Raw genomic sequence first — 16,005 nt, 5'->3', positions numbered from 1 at the left:
CATCCTCCAGATACGTTTTTTTTTTTAATTTATTTACTTTTATTTTATGTACATTGGTGTTTTGCCTGCACGTCAGACCTTTGAGTTACAGACAGTTGTTAGCTGCCATGTGGGTGCTGGGATTTGAACCCAGGTCCTTTGGGAGAGCAGTCAGTGCCCTTAACCATTGAGCCATCTTTCCAGCCCCCTCCAGATATGTTTTGAGCAACACACTTACTCTCCTCTTCTTCTGGGTTATAGTGATGCCACATCAATACCCCCACCCCTACCACCAAGATGTTTGAAGCTCTATATGTGCTTTTTGTTTATGTGTCTGTTTTTATTTTTGTTACTTGCTTTTCCATTCATTTTGTCTGTGATTTGGACTGGAGACTTCTTTAGGTCATATTTCTATTGATATATATGGTCAGATCCATCAGCTCTTTGCTTGGTCATTTCAGTTGCTATCAGGACCTACTCAGTGACTTGGAGGTTTTATCATTATGTTTAATCTTTCTCAAATAACTGTTATACTATTCAGTGCTACAATTTTCTTCCTGTCATCTTTCATATCAAATTCATGGAACTGTGTACTTGGCAAGGGTAAGATTCTGCTATGCTAAATCATCCCCCAGTAAACTTTATGCTTTTAAAGCCATTGCTGTGCTATCTCTGTGAGAAGAGACACTATTCCTTCCCCCAGACACTGAGAATTTGAATAAAATGAAAGTGATTAAATGTAATAATTTAGATGTATTTTTCAATATTAAAATATTTATGGACAAAGTTTTGTTTGATTTCAAATCAATCAAAAAACTTAATTTGTAAATACTACTGACCAGTACTGGTCATATTAGAATCTAGAATAATTCAACAAAGAATTTGACTGTGACCTCTCAGATACAGTCACTTGATTTTTATATGCTCATAGATAATACAGAAATGTGAGAGGTTTGTTTATCTCGTAGGGCATTAAAAACCAAAGGGCTCATTTCCTAATTCTTGGGAAAAACTGTTATTATAATATAGATGACTTATAAAAGTGGGACCTTATACATCTTTGAACTTTTTGTAGCAAAATGAGTTTAGTTGAGTTTTTTTTTTTGTTTTTTTTTTTTTACCTCCTCATTAAAACAAGGGTTTTAAGGTATGTTGTTGCTTTAAACTATTTTCCTTCCAGATTCCTACTTGTTGCTTTACTTATTTTATCCACCCCCTGTAACAGTTTGCCTGAGTTGTACGGGTAACACTTATTAAACTGAAAAGTATAAAAGCACTGAATGTTCTTTAAAGTTTTTAGAACAGCAATCCAAAATGTCATGGCTTTCCTAAAATTAAGACTATTGGAATCCAGCTGTTGATCTTCTCTGAAAAGGTTCAGTGTAAGATGGTTTATAAACATGAACTCCATCACACACAGTTCTACCTCTTAGTTTAGGAACATCAAATTGAAGACCCACCTTATTGTCACTGACCTTTTTGAGCTTTTAGGAAATGAGGGGTCTCAAGAGATTTGTAATGATGACAAAATTGGTTGGACTCTTCTAATATTTCCCTTTTTTGAGAGAAGGATCTAACAACAAAATTAATTCTTATTTTTCTTGTCTGCAGACTTCGTATATCATTTAAATGGATGGTTCGAGCTTTTTCTGGATACTTAGCTACAGATCAACTCTTGCTTTTGTGGGATAGAATCCTAGGATACAACTCTCTGGAAATTCTTGCTGGTAAGAGTAAGTGCTTGTCTGTGAAATCCATGCTGTTTCTCCATGTAGCCCCTTTCCTGTCTGACACTTACCTACTGTCATTAGAGAAGGGTCTACATTCATCGTTGAACATTTAATTGATTAAGCAGCACTATGGACGTTTAATAGATTGAGCAGGCCTAGAAAGCAGGTTCTGAAGTTCTGCACTTTTGATACATCCATCTAACTGCTCTACACCAGTCTATTCCTAGTCTCTGTGAGGTTTGTACAGCAGATACATTTGCTTTCTGCTCTAACCCATGAGCTTCATAACATTCTGTCTGCTACCCCTTTTCAGAGACTGAGCCCCTCTGCATATCTCAAAGCACATCTCTTCTGGACTGCAGTTTATCCAAACCTTTTCATTTTTGCTAGTAGTCTCTGGCTTCTACCCTGGTGCCAAAATTTCTTCTTTTAGGTATTCTCTCATTTAAAAAAATTTTTAAAAAGGCATTTCTTCCTTTGCTCAAGGAAGCCATAGATTCATCCACTGTTAATGATGAAGCAGTTTACACAGCAGATGTACACAAATCACACTGTAACACACCAGGTACGTATTCCTTATATGTTCTGCACCCCTAGTGCACAGTTGACTCAGTTACTTTATTACTATGATTATTAGAAAATTAAGTAACAAGTAGGATATTTCTGCAACAACACATGGGGTACAGAAAAGCTGGCGATGTTTTGTTTGCTTCCTTGCCGTTACAATCACCTCTCTGGGATATTGTGGAAATAAGGCTTAGTTAGAAAAATAATGTGCCAAGAGTATTCTTGGGCACCATATTAACATTTTCTTGAATGCCAGAGGCTCATAATATTTGGGTGACATTTGGAAAGGTGAAGTTGGAATAACTATAAAGTACATGAAGATAGATGTCACCTCGGGTGCAGTCAGACTGGTGTTGATTGATGCCTTAACAACTCCCAGCATCCTTCCCTCTTCTTTCTTAAAGCTCATACCAGCTTGTTAGAGAAGAACAGTCTACCCTCTTCAGCTTAGTTAGAAGACAGTGCCAAATCACCTAGGAAAGCGGGAATGCCAGAGAGCGCCCTCTAGCTTTTCAGACATTCCTGACCAACTGTCCTTATCCTTTGTTCCGTACTGAAGTGCTAGGTAATCCTGCCTTTCAGAGGCTCCATTTCTTTACAGATATGGCTTACTAACACGTGCCCCTTTTAGCGCTTTTGAGATGGCTCAGTGGGTAAAGATGCCTACTGCCAAATCTGACAGCCTGAGTTAAATTCCCAAGACCCACATGGTGGAAGGAGAGAACCACAAGTTGTCTTCTGACTTCCACACATATACCATGGCTTCCATATGTGCACCGTGGCACTCACAGCCACACGCATACATATGTGAACACACAAAAAATAAATAATATAACTGCTAAAATTAAAAATGTTTTTTTTCTTTTTAAAGATTTATTTCTATTTTTTTTTTTTGTGTGTGTGTGTGTGTGTGTGTGTGTGTGTGTGTGTGTGTAGGTAGGTAGGTAGGTAGGTAGGTAGGTACCCACAGACACCAGAAGAGGGCATCTGATCTCATGGAGCTAGAATCGCAGGCAGTTGTGAGCCACTCTGTCTGGGTGCTAGGAACTGATCTCAGGTCATATGAAAGAGCAGCAAGTGCTCCTAACCATTGAGTCATCTCCACAGCTCCAAATATGTCCCTTTTCAACCAAGGTGTTTTCATGTTTTTTCTGTTTCACCCATCTGTCCTTAGAGTCTTCTATTTTCTAGACTGAGAGTCTGGTTTTCTGCTATCATTTCATGAATGTCTGGATTTTAGACTTCACCAAGCTACTCTTTTTTGCGTATACCAGAAACTTTGAAGAGCATACTCCTCACATTTGGTATCATTTCAGAGAAAACAGCGAGTGAGCATTAAAGGAGGAGGCTCAGTGTGAGAAAGTGCTTCCTCAGAGAGTAACTGAGTGAACCAAATTGTCACCTGAAAAGTGGAGAAGTTTTCATATGAGAGAAGTTTTGATTCAGAGAATTTTCAGGACTCTTCAGATTCAAGTTCTCTGATTTTGTTCCTCATCAGTGATGTAGCTGAAGGGAAAGGTAGAGAGAAATATGTGGAATACTGGATTGATTTGCTCCTTACCAGGTGGTCTGTTAGCACAGTGCATTAATTAAAAATAGACTGGCAAATCAGCCGGTGGTGGCACGTGCCTTTAATCCCAACACTTGGGAGGCAGAGTCAGGTGGATCTCTGTGAGTTTGAGGCCAGCCTGGTCTACAGAGTGAGTTCCAGGACAGGCACCAAAACTACACAGAGAAACCCTGTCTCAACAAACAACAACAAAACAAAGACTGGCGGAGAGATAGAAACTGGTCCATAAAATTACATCCATTCAGCTGTCTGAATGCTCTCAAAACTGACAAGGAAGAATTTTAGACCATCTACAAATGAAACTGGAATGTTGGGAGCTCTCAACCTTGGAATTCAGATGAAAGTCCACAATAATAGATCATTGCATGAAGAAATACACAGATTTCTGTGGAGGCCCACAAAGGTTTCCTAATGAGATCTGAGCTGGCTTTACCCAGCAGGGCTGCATTTAGATGATTGCTTGACCACATGTGATTGGAAAGGCTCTGCACTTGGCTGTGCTAGGGGGAGGTCTTTTCTCTACCCCTTGGTATTCCTATAAAAGGCCCTTTAGACGAGACAGAAGGGGCTGGTGGATAAGGATCCAGGCCCTCCCGGGGCTATCCTGTGTTTCTGTTTCTTTCCCCTTTATCCTTCTATCTAAATATTTCTCACTTCACCCTCCTCAAGAGTACCCTCGGGAAAAGTGAAAAGGGGCCTCCCACAGAGAAATGTGTAGAATTTCCATCAATTCTGTCATATACTTTTGATAAAGGTAATTAAGAGCTACCTTTTTATGTCAAGTGTTATTATAGAGTCTTAAGAAATCTTTTCATAAATATATCTGTCCTTAACTATGACTTACTGACCACTAAAGAAGAGCTTAGAACAGAGGTATCTTGATGTCATGATAGTTTATTAAGATCAAAGTAGTGAGAACAGTTGTAAAAATCCCAAAGTGAACACAATTTCCACATTTCATATGCAGCATGATTTCAGTTAAGGATATCCCACAGTAGGCATCCTCTCTCCAAAGCAAGCAACCCTGTTCTGTGCAGAGGGGCTGGACAGAAGCAAATAGAAAGGCACTTCTGTGATGTGACACCAAGATAATAAAGGCTGTGAGCGCACATGTGGATGCGCGGTTCAAGCAGTGGACTTCACTACCTTTGGACAAACAGCTGACCACCATCCAGGACTCCTTCCTGCTCCAGCAGAATATTTGGACATCCTGTCAAGCTTTCAGCCAGCTGCTCAACTGTATGCAGGAATGAAAGTGGAAAGCGTATTTTTAGCTTCTGAAGTGTTTCCACTGTCCAAAATATGATTCCAGATAGTGGGAAGTAGTAAACAATTGTTGGCCTACAGAAATGGATTTAATACTCTTGTAAACATAATGTCCCATGACTTTACATTCCTTTTTAATTCTTTTCAGTAAAAGAGAAAATCCTTTGATCCAGATCTTTCATATCCCTTGTTTCATGGTGAATAGTTCCAGATGATTTCTTTGAATTTGTCTTCTTATTATCCCCTAGTTTTTCCAGGATCTTCTTTTCTATCTAATTATAGTACTCTTGCCCAGACTTCCCCAAATCTCTCACCCCCAAGCAAAATGCCTGAGCTCCCCTGCGGTTACACTGCTCCCTACCTGAGGTGATTTGGAGGCCTGGACAGCAAGAGCCTGATTATCCACTCCTCCAGCACAGCCTTCCTGTCAGGGCCCAGGACCACCAGAGCCCTACCTTGCAGGCCACATCTGGAAGTCCGCCGAGGCACAGCAAAGCAAGTCTCTGGTATCAGGAGGGCTGAGTCCTGCTCCTTGCCTTTGAACTCAATAGGGAAATCATGCAAGAGTTGCATGCACAGGCTTTAGAACCAGGCTTAAGTATCACTAGTTCTCCCCGTGTATGACCAGGAACTGTCAACCAACTCACCATGCCTCAGTTCCTACACTAGCTGAATGAACTTGATAATAGTACTTAGTGCGTGGTGTGAAAATTAACTGCCATGGTTATTCCCATAGTAAAATCATTCTAAAAGGTTTGTGTTGGCGATGCAGTACACCCAGGAATCAGTCTCCCAAATTCTGTTTAATGTTTATTACCATTTATCCCCCAACTTCAGTGCTTTGAAAGGTAGGGAGTGTGCTACCTCCTCAGGCCATGGGGAGAAAATGGTAGAGTCAGGAGTTCTCTCCAAGCAAATCTATTTTCTTTTCATTTCTTTCTTTCTTTCTTTCTTTCTTTCTTTCTTTCTTTCTTTCTTCCTTTCTTCCTTCCTTCCTTCCTTCCTTCCTTCCTTCCTTCCTTTCTTTCTTTCTTTCTTTTTCTTTTTGTTTGTTGGTGGTGGTTTGTTTGTTTGTTTGAGACAGGATTTCTCTGTGTAGCTTAGGAGTCTTTCTTGGAACTCACTCTGTAGCTCTGGCCGGCCTCGAACTCACAGAGATCTGCCTGTCTCTGCCTCCCGAGTGCTGGGATTAAAGGCGTGCGCCACCACCGCCCAGCGCAATTCTATTTTCTTACCGTCGTTGCCTGTCTAGGTGGGTCCTCTGCTCCTCATAGCTCATCGCTTGCATGGAATTTCATGGTCATTCCTCTATTGATAAACAGTGCACGCTTGCCTGGCCCTTCTTGCATGTGTTTAACAGAAACAAACAGTCCCAATGTTCTCTACTTAGTGTCTGTTACTAAACTTCAAAATGTCTATGTGTTTTCAAATTTTCAACTTTTTTTCTTGTACCTAACATTGTAAATATCAAGATTAGCCCCACCACAGCCTTCTGCATAGAATTATTCATTTGTGATACTAAAAAAGTCAATAATAAGTACTTATATTATAAGTCTAACAAGATATTATAAAAGTTTTAAATGGTTTTATGCCTGTGATTGTATTGCGGCACCTCCCTCAAGCATATGACTTTTTAAAATTTAACTTCATGTAACTTTCCAAGGCTTCTCAATTTCATAACTAGAAATATCTGTGTCAAAATGAACTGTGATTTGTAAGACCACCATTAGAATGTCATGCCTTTGACTAGATACAATGCTAGTGCAGGTGTGAAAGAGAGAGTTCACAAATGACATCTTAAGACCTTTCCTTCCCCACACTGTGGACTCACTCGGTGAAATGGCCAGGCAGGCACTGTTCTCTAGACTGTGTCCCGCAGGGGAACAGCTGCCCTGCCGGCTCCTTGTGCATGGTGTGGTGGCTGTGGGTGGAGCGTGAGTGTCCGGGCTGCTGAGGAGCCAGCCTTTGAAATAGTGTGCATTCTTTTCCAGTGCTGGCCGCTGCCGTGTTTGCCTTCCGAGCAGTGAACCTGATGGAGGTGACATCACTGGCTGCAGCTGAAGTAAGGATAAGTTTCACTCCGATGAGATGGAAATAGTTTCTGAGCAGCCGCCAGGCTGTCACTCTAGTGTCTGGTGCATAGGACGTGCACTTCTTGTAGCTGAATTTTGTAACTTGGGTAAAACCTATAAATTCTGAGTTAAGTATTATTAAGTGCTCAGATTTCCCTAATCACTTGAAAACAGCCTTCTTATGAAGGGTCATAAACAAGATTATTACAGGAAACCATTATAGTCATTATGGGAAACCCAATACCTACTGATTTTAATGGAAACCTACGGTATACTTTCGGTGCGCATGCCTTACAAACAGGAACGCTAGTTGAAACAGTTAAATAGGGTGTTTTTGAAGGAAGTTCTAATGGCACAAGCTTTGGATTCTTTTCAGTGTGAATTAACTGTTTAAAGCTGGTTCTCTTCTTCCTTTTTTTTTTTTTTTATGTCATCTCTGTTCATTTCTGTCCATCTCAAAATCCAGGCATGATTTTTGCTGGTGCTCTACCATTTTTTTTTCTGTTTTTGCCTTTTTTCCCCTTAACAATTATGTTCATATAATTATATAGTGAATTTTGGTCAGTTTCAGCCACCCTGGTTACACTCTCTCATCCCTCTTTCTCGATGAAATCTTTTTTCCCATTAATCCATACCCATGCTTCTTACTCCCCTCCCCCCACTGTATATGTGTGTGACCCTTGGGGTTTAATTAGGGTTGCTAACCATAAGCTTGGGTGTAGGGTTATTGACTGAAGTATGGCCAACTTATTCGCTGCTACACCACTGGAGAAAATGACCCCCTTCCTCCATCAGCCATTAACCATCAAGAACTCCTCTGGGACAGTGAGGACCTTATGAATCTCTCCCCCATGCAGATGGGATTTTGACAGGCTTACATTGGTGTGGGCTTCATGAAGATAAGCATGACTGTGAGTTCATGGGTGCGGTGACCCTGTCCTGTCCGTGCGACATAGGCTCACAGCCCCCCACCCCATCCCACGCCTCTTGCATTTTTTTTCTTCCCTATTCCACGATGTTGCTGAGCTGTAGAGGAGAGCCGAGCACTTGACAATCACTGTTACCAACACTTTGACCACTTACAAGTCTCTGCATTAACTGCCGCACATTGCAAAAAGCAGCTTCTCAGATAGGAGGTTCGGATCAGCACTAATCTCTGGGGCAGCAGCCCAGGAGAGGGCCTCTTTGCCCTTAACTCTTGTTCGAGGGGGGTGTCATTCTTCTCAGTGGTGTAACCACTGGGGAACTCTAAGGCTCATTTCTTTCAATAACAGAGTTTATACCTGAGATGTGGCTCAGTTAAATAGTGCCCGCCGTGGTACCATATGTGTTCTCTCTCAGAGAGATGTAAGTCTTGACCTTCAAATAGCTGCCTACATGTTGTGTTTAAAGGGAAGAGGATGTTTATATGTCTTGCAACTGACTAAATATTAACTCCATCTCGACATGATTCCTCGCAGTTACTCTACACTGGAGTAATGGGTCTAGGCTTCCTAATGGAGGTTTATTTATAGAAGCAAGCTGAAATGCTAGACCTCCTGTAAACTCCTGCTGCCTTGTGGATGTGAAGAAAGTGCAAGGCTGAGGTCGGGTTATTTTCTTATGTGTATTTTAGATTTTACACATGTTCAGAGATCCCAAGAAGGAAGTTGTAGCCCTGTGAGAGAGTGGAGCCAGCCGAAGAACTTAGAGGGATCGCTGCCAAGATCACCCCAAACAGGTGTTTATGTTGTGGTTGATTTGACAGACTTTGGTGTTAATAATTCCTTTTTGGTTTTTTTGTTCCAGGCAGTTCTGGCCGACCTTTCTACTTTAAAAGTTATGCCTCTTCTTCAGATTTTTCTGTTTGCCACTGTCACCTGATCTTGGAGGTCACTGAGAACACATCTAGTTTTTCATTAGGAACTAATCATGAACTATGCAAACTCTGCATACAACCAAAATTAAACTCTGCACACAAGCCAATAAAGATCATGTTCCCTCCTCAGTTAATGCTAAGAAGTTGTTCACTTCTGAGACAATAGTCCTCCACACCAAATACTGCATTTGCATGCTGATGATTGTCAAGAGAGAAGCAATAGACACCTCTTCTGCTGAACCGAGCATCCTACATGCACAGATTGCTAACTTGTAACAGGCACGCACCATATATGCAATAAGAACTCAAGGCACTGTAATAAACTTCAAGAGGTAACACAGCTTCTTGTCGGTTTGTAAACCTCTCCCCAGATCATAGTTCTGTTTTACAAATTGCTCCCCACTAAAGCCAATGATGGGATAGGACATGAAAAGGCTTGGAAATATAATGCATTTCCATGGCAATTCAAATGTGCTTCGTTACTTTTTTTTATCAACTTTTATGATGGATTTTCAGATCCCTTCCATTTTATTTCTCCATTAAACAACTCTATTTGAAAAATTTATACAGCTATCTCCATCCCATAATTTTTTGTTGTTGTTTTTTTGAGAAAGTGTTATATAGCCCAAGCTCTCCTCAGATTCACTGTGTAGCAGAGGATGACTGAGTTCCATCCAGATCCTCCTGTCTCCATCTGCCAAGTGCTGGGATTACAGGTGTGTTCCACTCCACCTGCCTCCATCGTGTAATAGTTTATCCTTCACTCTGGAAGTAAGAAATGTATAGAGGGCTCCCTTGCATCCCCGAAACCTTCTGTCTTTTACGTAGAAGCCTTGACACTGCTGAGGCATGGTGCCAGAGTCTGTTTCCTTGGGAGAATCCAAGGAGGATGAAATCAAAACCACAGTGGCTTTGCTGAAGCTCGGTCCTTCCAGATTGACTTCTGGAGCAGAACAGCTCAGAGGCACCACCAGTATTCATCCATTCTAGAACTGAAGCCATTATTCCAGGCATCGGGTCTTATTTTAGTGTTTATTATGAGCAAAAGGTTTTGATTTATATTACTTTAGTGACATACCATTTGAGTATATGGAATAATAGGATGTGAAAAAAACCATTGTCTTCCAATTTTAGATGAAAATTGAAGATGCTGATCACTCTAATAAAGCTCAAATAAATCAATAGATGGATACTCTCCTTATCTGAATTTCATTAAGTCTCATCCAAATGTATCTTGCAAAATTGTTATTCTCCCCGCATATATTAGGAAAAGTATGAAATTCAACATAATACTTCAAGTGTGGTAAAATTAAGTATGAGGGATTTACTGAAAAATCTAAATTCTCTTCTTCATCAGGTACCTGCTGACTTCCTAAAGACTAAACAGTTTATTCTGTGATTGATTCCTAATAAACCCCCATGTTATTGTTGTTGAAAGTGACACATTCATGTCATATGCCTTGCCATTGTGCATGTCCAGATGCACCTCCATGGAGGGGACAAGCACGATTTCAGAGCTAGTGTCCCCTCCCTTTGCCACAGTGGCAAAAATGTTAGGGAGCAGTTGTGTTTTAGATGAATTAGTAGATGTGTACTGACATGACCATCTTTAAATTTTTTAAAGAAAAATATAAACTTATTAGTTTGTCTGATACACTGGATTAGAGACTTCTGCCCTGAATACATGTTCCTAAATAATTAGATCTCTATTATTAGCAATTGATATGGAAATCAGACAGACAGTAACAAATGATTATTTCTGCTGTGTTTGCCTTACAAGATTGTAAAGGACCACATGAGAGAATATATCTGAAAGTGATTTTTTTTTATGTGAAACACCAATTAAATATGGTATTATTAATTTTTATGTGACAGCCTAAGGTCAACTGCTGGAAGGTGACATATGAAGAATGCCCGGCTTCATTGGCACGAGTTCTTTATTTTGTGACACCTTGAGATTATGTCTCTGGAGAAATGAATCATTACATGACAGATGCTTTCAATCAGTGCAGTTAGCTCTAGCCAGTAGCTCTGAATCTTAATCCCAAACCAAAGCTGGTAGGCAACTTCCCGCTTTGCCATGACGGCAAGCCCCTGGCAGGCTGCTCTTAGCTGCTGGTTATGCTGCTGGCTAAGCACTGTAGAGAGAGCAATCAGGTCGTCTTCCCACTGCATCCCTACCTGCCTCTCTTCATACTGCCTCACTTGGCTTCCTTCTGCGGGCATTCTCCTGTGCCATCTCTGATCAAACCACTGACACCCCCTTCCCTCCTGCTTGGTCAGTGACCACAGGGGTCTGAGAGACTAGTGTGTGGTGCTAATGGTCATGGGCACATAGTGAAGCAGCCTCACAGGAAGTTGTGTTTGGTTCTTTTGAACTCAGTCCACAAACATGCACCATGGCTTTGTGTCTGGAAGAGCCTGTCTGAGCATCTTTGGATCCGGATGCTTTGATACTGCAGTTTCCTGGCTAACTGAAATTTCCATCTTGGCTTAACTGCCTAGTGTGTCTTGCTCAACCTGGACTCTTCTCCCACTCCACAGGGAGAAAAGAGACCAATAAACTTGTACCTTCTCTACCCTCTAGTTCAAAGCTTAGCTTGATCCCCATACTTAATTCTTCCTTCTTGTCTAAAGAAGTCTCTCATCTGTTTCTGTAGTTCTCTGAATGCTGATCAGTTTGAGTTATTTCTGTGCTTACAAAGTTTGTCTCCTTGTCGCTTAAAAGATGAAGCCCCCACTCCTTCGTAGAGCAGGCATAATTCTTCATAGCCTGGCCTTTCCATTTCCTTGTGATGATCCATTCCCGTGCACAACCTCGGCAAAATGCAGGATGATCTTCGGCCAGGTCTGGCTGTTCCGTTCATTTTATCTCTGTAAAGGGAACCCATGTATTCAAGGTCCCACTCAGAAAAGGCTCTTCTGTTGCCAAGATATGCTGGAGCCTACACATTAGAATTATTCTGTGTCTTTGTCCATCCATTCATGTGGTGCTTGTCATAGTGGGTATTCTTAAGGCAACTGTCATTAACTTCCTAGCTGTCCAAGTCACAAGAAGAGATTGTCCACATGTTTTTGCATTTCCTTAGTTGTTCCAAAATTGTTGGGGTACAATTTTCTTCAACACAAATACCTGGTCTCTCTTCTTCCACAAAGGCTCTGAGTTCTCCTTGCGGTTGTCTCTTTCTTCCCTGTGTGCTTCAGGTGACACTGAGTCCTACCCCAGGTTCTCTAGGTTGGCCCAACAGCTAAATGTGCCATCATGGGATCAACTCAAAGTCTATGACCAGTGAAAGCCAGTGGCACTTGGTTAGAAGACTGTGATCGAACCTTCAGGGAAACTGAATATGAAAAAGAAAGAGTATGATCCAGACCTGGTGTCCTGGTGTCCTATGGATAAAGAGAAAAGCTGCTCTTGGTCCTTGTGGGTCTTCAGAACACATCCCAGTAGGCTTCCGCTGGACCCTTTTGTCCATAAGCCAAAGGATTTTCTTTGCAATAGAAAGGATCCTAACATCTATGGTTATTTTCCTTTCAGGTTTGAGATGCAGTAAGTGAGGAAACCCCATCTACACACTGTTCAAACTGGTTTAGAATTTTTTCATTGTTCCAATTTTTTTTTTTTTTGTATAGAATTTCTAAACTTCCCTCGGTCAAGGCAAAAAACTGTGGCCTTACAAGGATAAAGCCTATGTTCCGTGCCTACTTGATATGCCTAACAAGGGTCTTTGACCTTTGGCCTTTTAACATATAGCTCCCTCACTTGGAATGCTTTTTCTTCTCTTCTTACCTAACTATAACTTGTACCTCAGAACCTACCTCAGGTGCTGCATCATCAGGAAGACTGCTCCCACACCCTAAGTCAGTCCAGGCCATGCCAGTCTTAGCTTGTCTTGCTTTTAAAACTGCTACAGGGTGACTCCTTGAGGGCAGAAATGGTCTCATTTTAGCTTTACATTTCTAGAGCCCAGCATAGCCCTTGCCCCATTATAAGCGTAATGAGTGTTTACGAGTGAATAAGTGAGCCATCTGATTCCGTACTCATTTTACTTGTGGTGGAGAACATTGTTCAGAGCGATGACATGTCCAGTATCATTTGGCCGTTTCACCTTTAGTTACCTACAGAGGAAGTTTCAATGGGAATAATATCTTTAGAAGAAAAAGATTACTGCCTCATTTTTTCATTTAAGTATGTGTACATTAAAGCTGTACATACATAAAGTAGAATTCACTTTAAGTGTATGTACAAATGACATGTATAAATAAATGTACCTGTAACACCACTTTCAACAATTCTGGTAGCAGAATATTTACATCACCCAAAAGAGTTCCCTTTGTGCCCTTCCTATTCAGTCCCCCACACACTCACTTCAAACATAGAACTGTGGCTAGCCCTAAAGATTAGGGTTTCTTCTCTAGAGGCTCCACATCTGTCCTCTTGTGTCTGCCTTGCTTTACTTGGCAGAATGTGCTGAGATCCGCACTGTGGGATTGGCAGTTCACTGTTGGTTATTGCCAAATACACATCTTCATATGGACGTGCATCTTCCATTCCCTGAGGCAGCTGCCTAGCAGTATAATTTCTAGGTCACATGTAAGCACTTGTTGACTTTTCTAAGATGTCTCCAGGTTCTGTTGTGAAGGGATTCCACCATTTACATTCCCACCAACAACCCAAGTCGCTCTAAGTCCTGCTTGTTGTTAATAGGTGGCCATGCTTTTCCTGTTATCTCCTTAGTTAGCTATAACAGCATCTTATTGTGCTTAGTTGCTGTTTATACATAAAGTGTTATTTTATACTCAGATATTTCTTTCATTTATTTATTTATTTATTTATTTATTTATTTGGTTTTGTTTTTTCGAGACAGGGTTTCTCTGTGTAGTTTTGCCCCTTTCCTGGAACTCACTCTATAGCCTAGGTTGGCCTCAAACTCACAGAGATCCACCTGCCTCTGCCTCCCAAGTGCTGAGATTAGAGGCATGCACACCACTGCCCGGCTTATACTCAAATCTTTTGTCCATTTGGAATCAATGACCTTCTTACTACGTTGTAAGACTTCTTGATTGTGAACATAGCTTAGAAATCCCGTTCTATGGGTTATCCCTTATTTTTTTAACCATTCCCCTTTCTTTTTAATTTTATTTAAAAATTCGCTCTCACTCATATTTGCATATAATTTGTTACCTCCCCATGCAGAGCACTGATTAAACTATCTTTTTCAAGAGCAAAAGCTTTAATTTTATTGAAACCAAATTTAGCTTTTTTTTCCCTTTTACAGGTTTTTTTTTTCATACTATGTATAAAATCTTTGTTTAACTCATAGTTACACGTGCTTTCTTCATGTTTTCCTCTGCAAACTTTATAAATTTAGCTCATTAATTTAGGTCTACATTTTTTTTTTTTGAGGATCGAACCCCCGAGCCTTGCACTTGCTAGACAAGTGCTCTACCATTGAGCTAAACCCCCAACCCCTAGGTCTACATTTTTTTAAAGTTCTTTTTAGTGTGTGTGGCAAGTTAAGGCTGAGTTCGTGTTTTCACCTTGGATACCCACCATTTACTTAGCAGAGCCCGCCCCCCCTTCCCTTCTGCATCAGGACCTCCATAGAATCAGGAGGAGCTAGCTGGTGTCTGAGCATGAACTTATTTCCTGTGGATTTGTGTCGTCCTTACCACCACAACAACATAGCCTCTTGATTTCTGTGGATCTGGAGCAGGTCTGGGGATTGACAGTACCACTGTTCACGGGTGTCAAAATGATTCAAGCTGCTTCAGTAGTGCTTTTCCAAATAACTTCTAGAATTAGCATTTTCATTTTCCATAAAAGAGTTTGTTAAGGATTTTTTTAATTGACAGCATTAGCTCTATAAATAGGTTTGGGGACAATTGATACCATAAATACTGAGTTGTCCAATCCGTGAGCACAGTATATCTCTCCATTTACTTAGGTTTTTTATATTTCACTCAATAGTATATTGTAGTTTTGAGTGAGCAGTTCTTGCACATATTTTGTTAAAATCATCCCTAGTTATTTCACATTTATGTTATTGTAAATTATATTTTTAACCTTCAATTTCCAATGGTTTGTTGTTAATATATAGAAGTACAACTGAATTTTATATTGACCCTGTATCCTAAAGACCTTGAAAAACTTAATACGTCTGTTATCTTTATTTTGTAGCTTCCCCAGGATTTCCCACATATATAGTATATCAACTGCAAATAAAGATAATATTGCTTCTTTCAAATCTTTGTGCCTTTGGTCTCTCTCTCTTTCTCTCTTTCTATCTATCTATCTATCTATCTATCTATCTATCTATCTATCTATCTATCTCAGCCATGGATTAGAATCTGCAGTAAATTCCAAGAAGAGTTCATCCTGAACAATTCAAATAATCTCTTTCTATGCCTTGAGCAAATAGAAATAATGAGCTGGAGGAAGCCAAAAGAAGAAGAAGAAGAGAACTAAATTCATCAGACAAGGGGAAATAGCCAAGTCACCCAACTAGTACAGTGCTAGAGCAGAGGCACCTGTCCATAGCTCTTGCTATCTCAAGAAGCAGCCAGCCATAACTAGACATCACCAGGCTTATTTCTTCATAAATGGAATTAGTATAAAGCTCCCTTGAACTAGAAAACATACATTATCTCTAATATACAAATTGCCCTGCACACATAATGCACAAAGCTTGACACCAACCACGTGAAAGATGTACTAACACATAGGGCAGAGAGAGGGAGGGAAGAAAGGAGAGAGGAGACAGATGGAAAGAGATACACCACTCAGCTTTGTCAGCTCTGGATGATGTCAAGCTGGTTCAAGTACAGAAATATGGTAAGACACACTGTGAGTGACAAGGAAATAACGCTCCTCAACAGAAGGCCAACCCAGCAGGTTAGCCCAAAAACAAAGCCAGTGGATTCAGCTAAAGAAAGGCAACAGCACTCCTCCTGGCATTCCAG

General features: G+C 40.6%; 1 protein-coding gene across 2 annotated transcripts in view; it reads left to right on the top strand.

The window, feature by feature from the left end:
• Tbc1d19 (TBC1 domain family member 19) overlaps positions 1-13,879 on the top strand; it is a 116,764-nt gene extending 102,885 nt beyond the window's left edge. For both annotated transcript variants that reach the window (XM_036200962.1, XM_036200963.1), the window contains 3 exons: positions 1,591-1,706; positions 7,104-7,174; positions 8,973-13,879. In XM_036200962.1, coding sequence (XP_036056855.1) covers positions 1,591-1,706; positions 7,104-7,174; positions 8,973-9,047 — 262 coding nt within the window. In that variant the 3' untranslated portion in view covers positions 9,048-13,879. The remainder of the gene's footprint in view (positions 1-1,590; positions 1,707-7,103; positions 7,175-8,972) is intronic.
• Positions 13,880-16,005: the final 2,126 nt, after the last annotated feature.

This window comes from Onychomys torridus, chromosome 10 (assembly GCF_903995425.1).
Source record: "Onychomys torridus chromosome 10, mOncTor1.1, whole genome shotgun sequence".
Taxonomy (NCBI): domain Eukaryota; kingdom Metazoa; phylum Chordata; class Mammalia; order Rodentia; family Cricetidae; genus Onychomys; species Onychomys torridus.
Note: the sequence above shows the minus strand (reverse complement) of the source record. Positions and strands in the feature narration are given on the sequence as shown.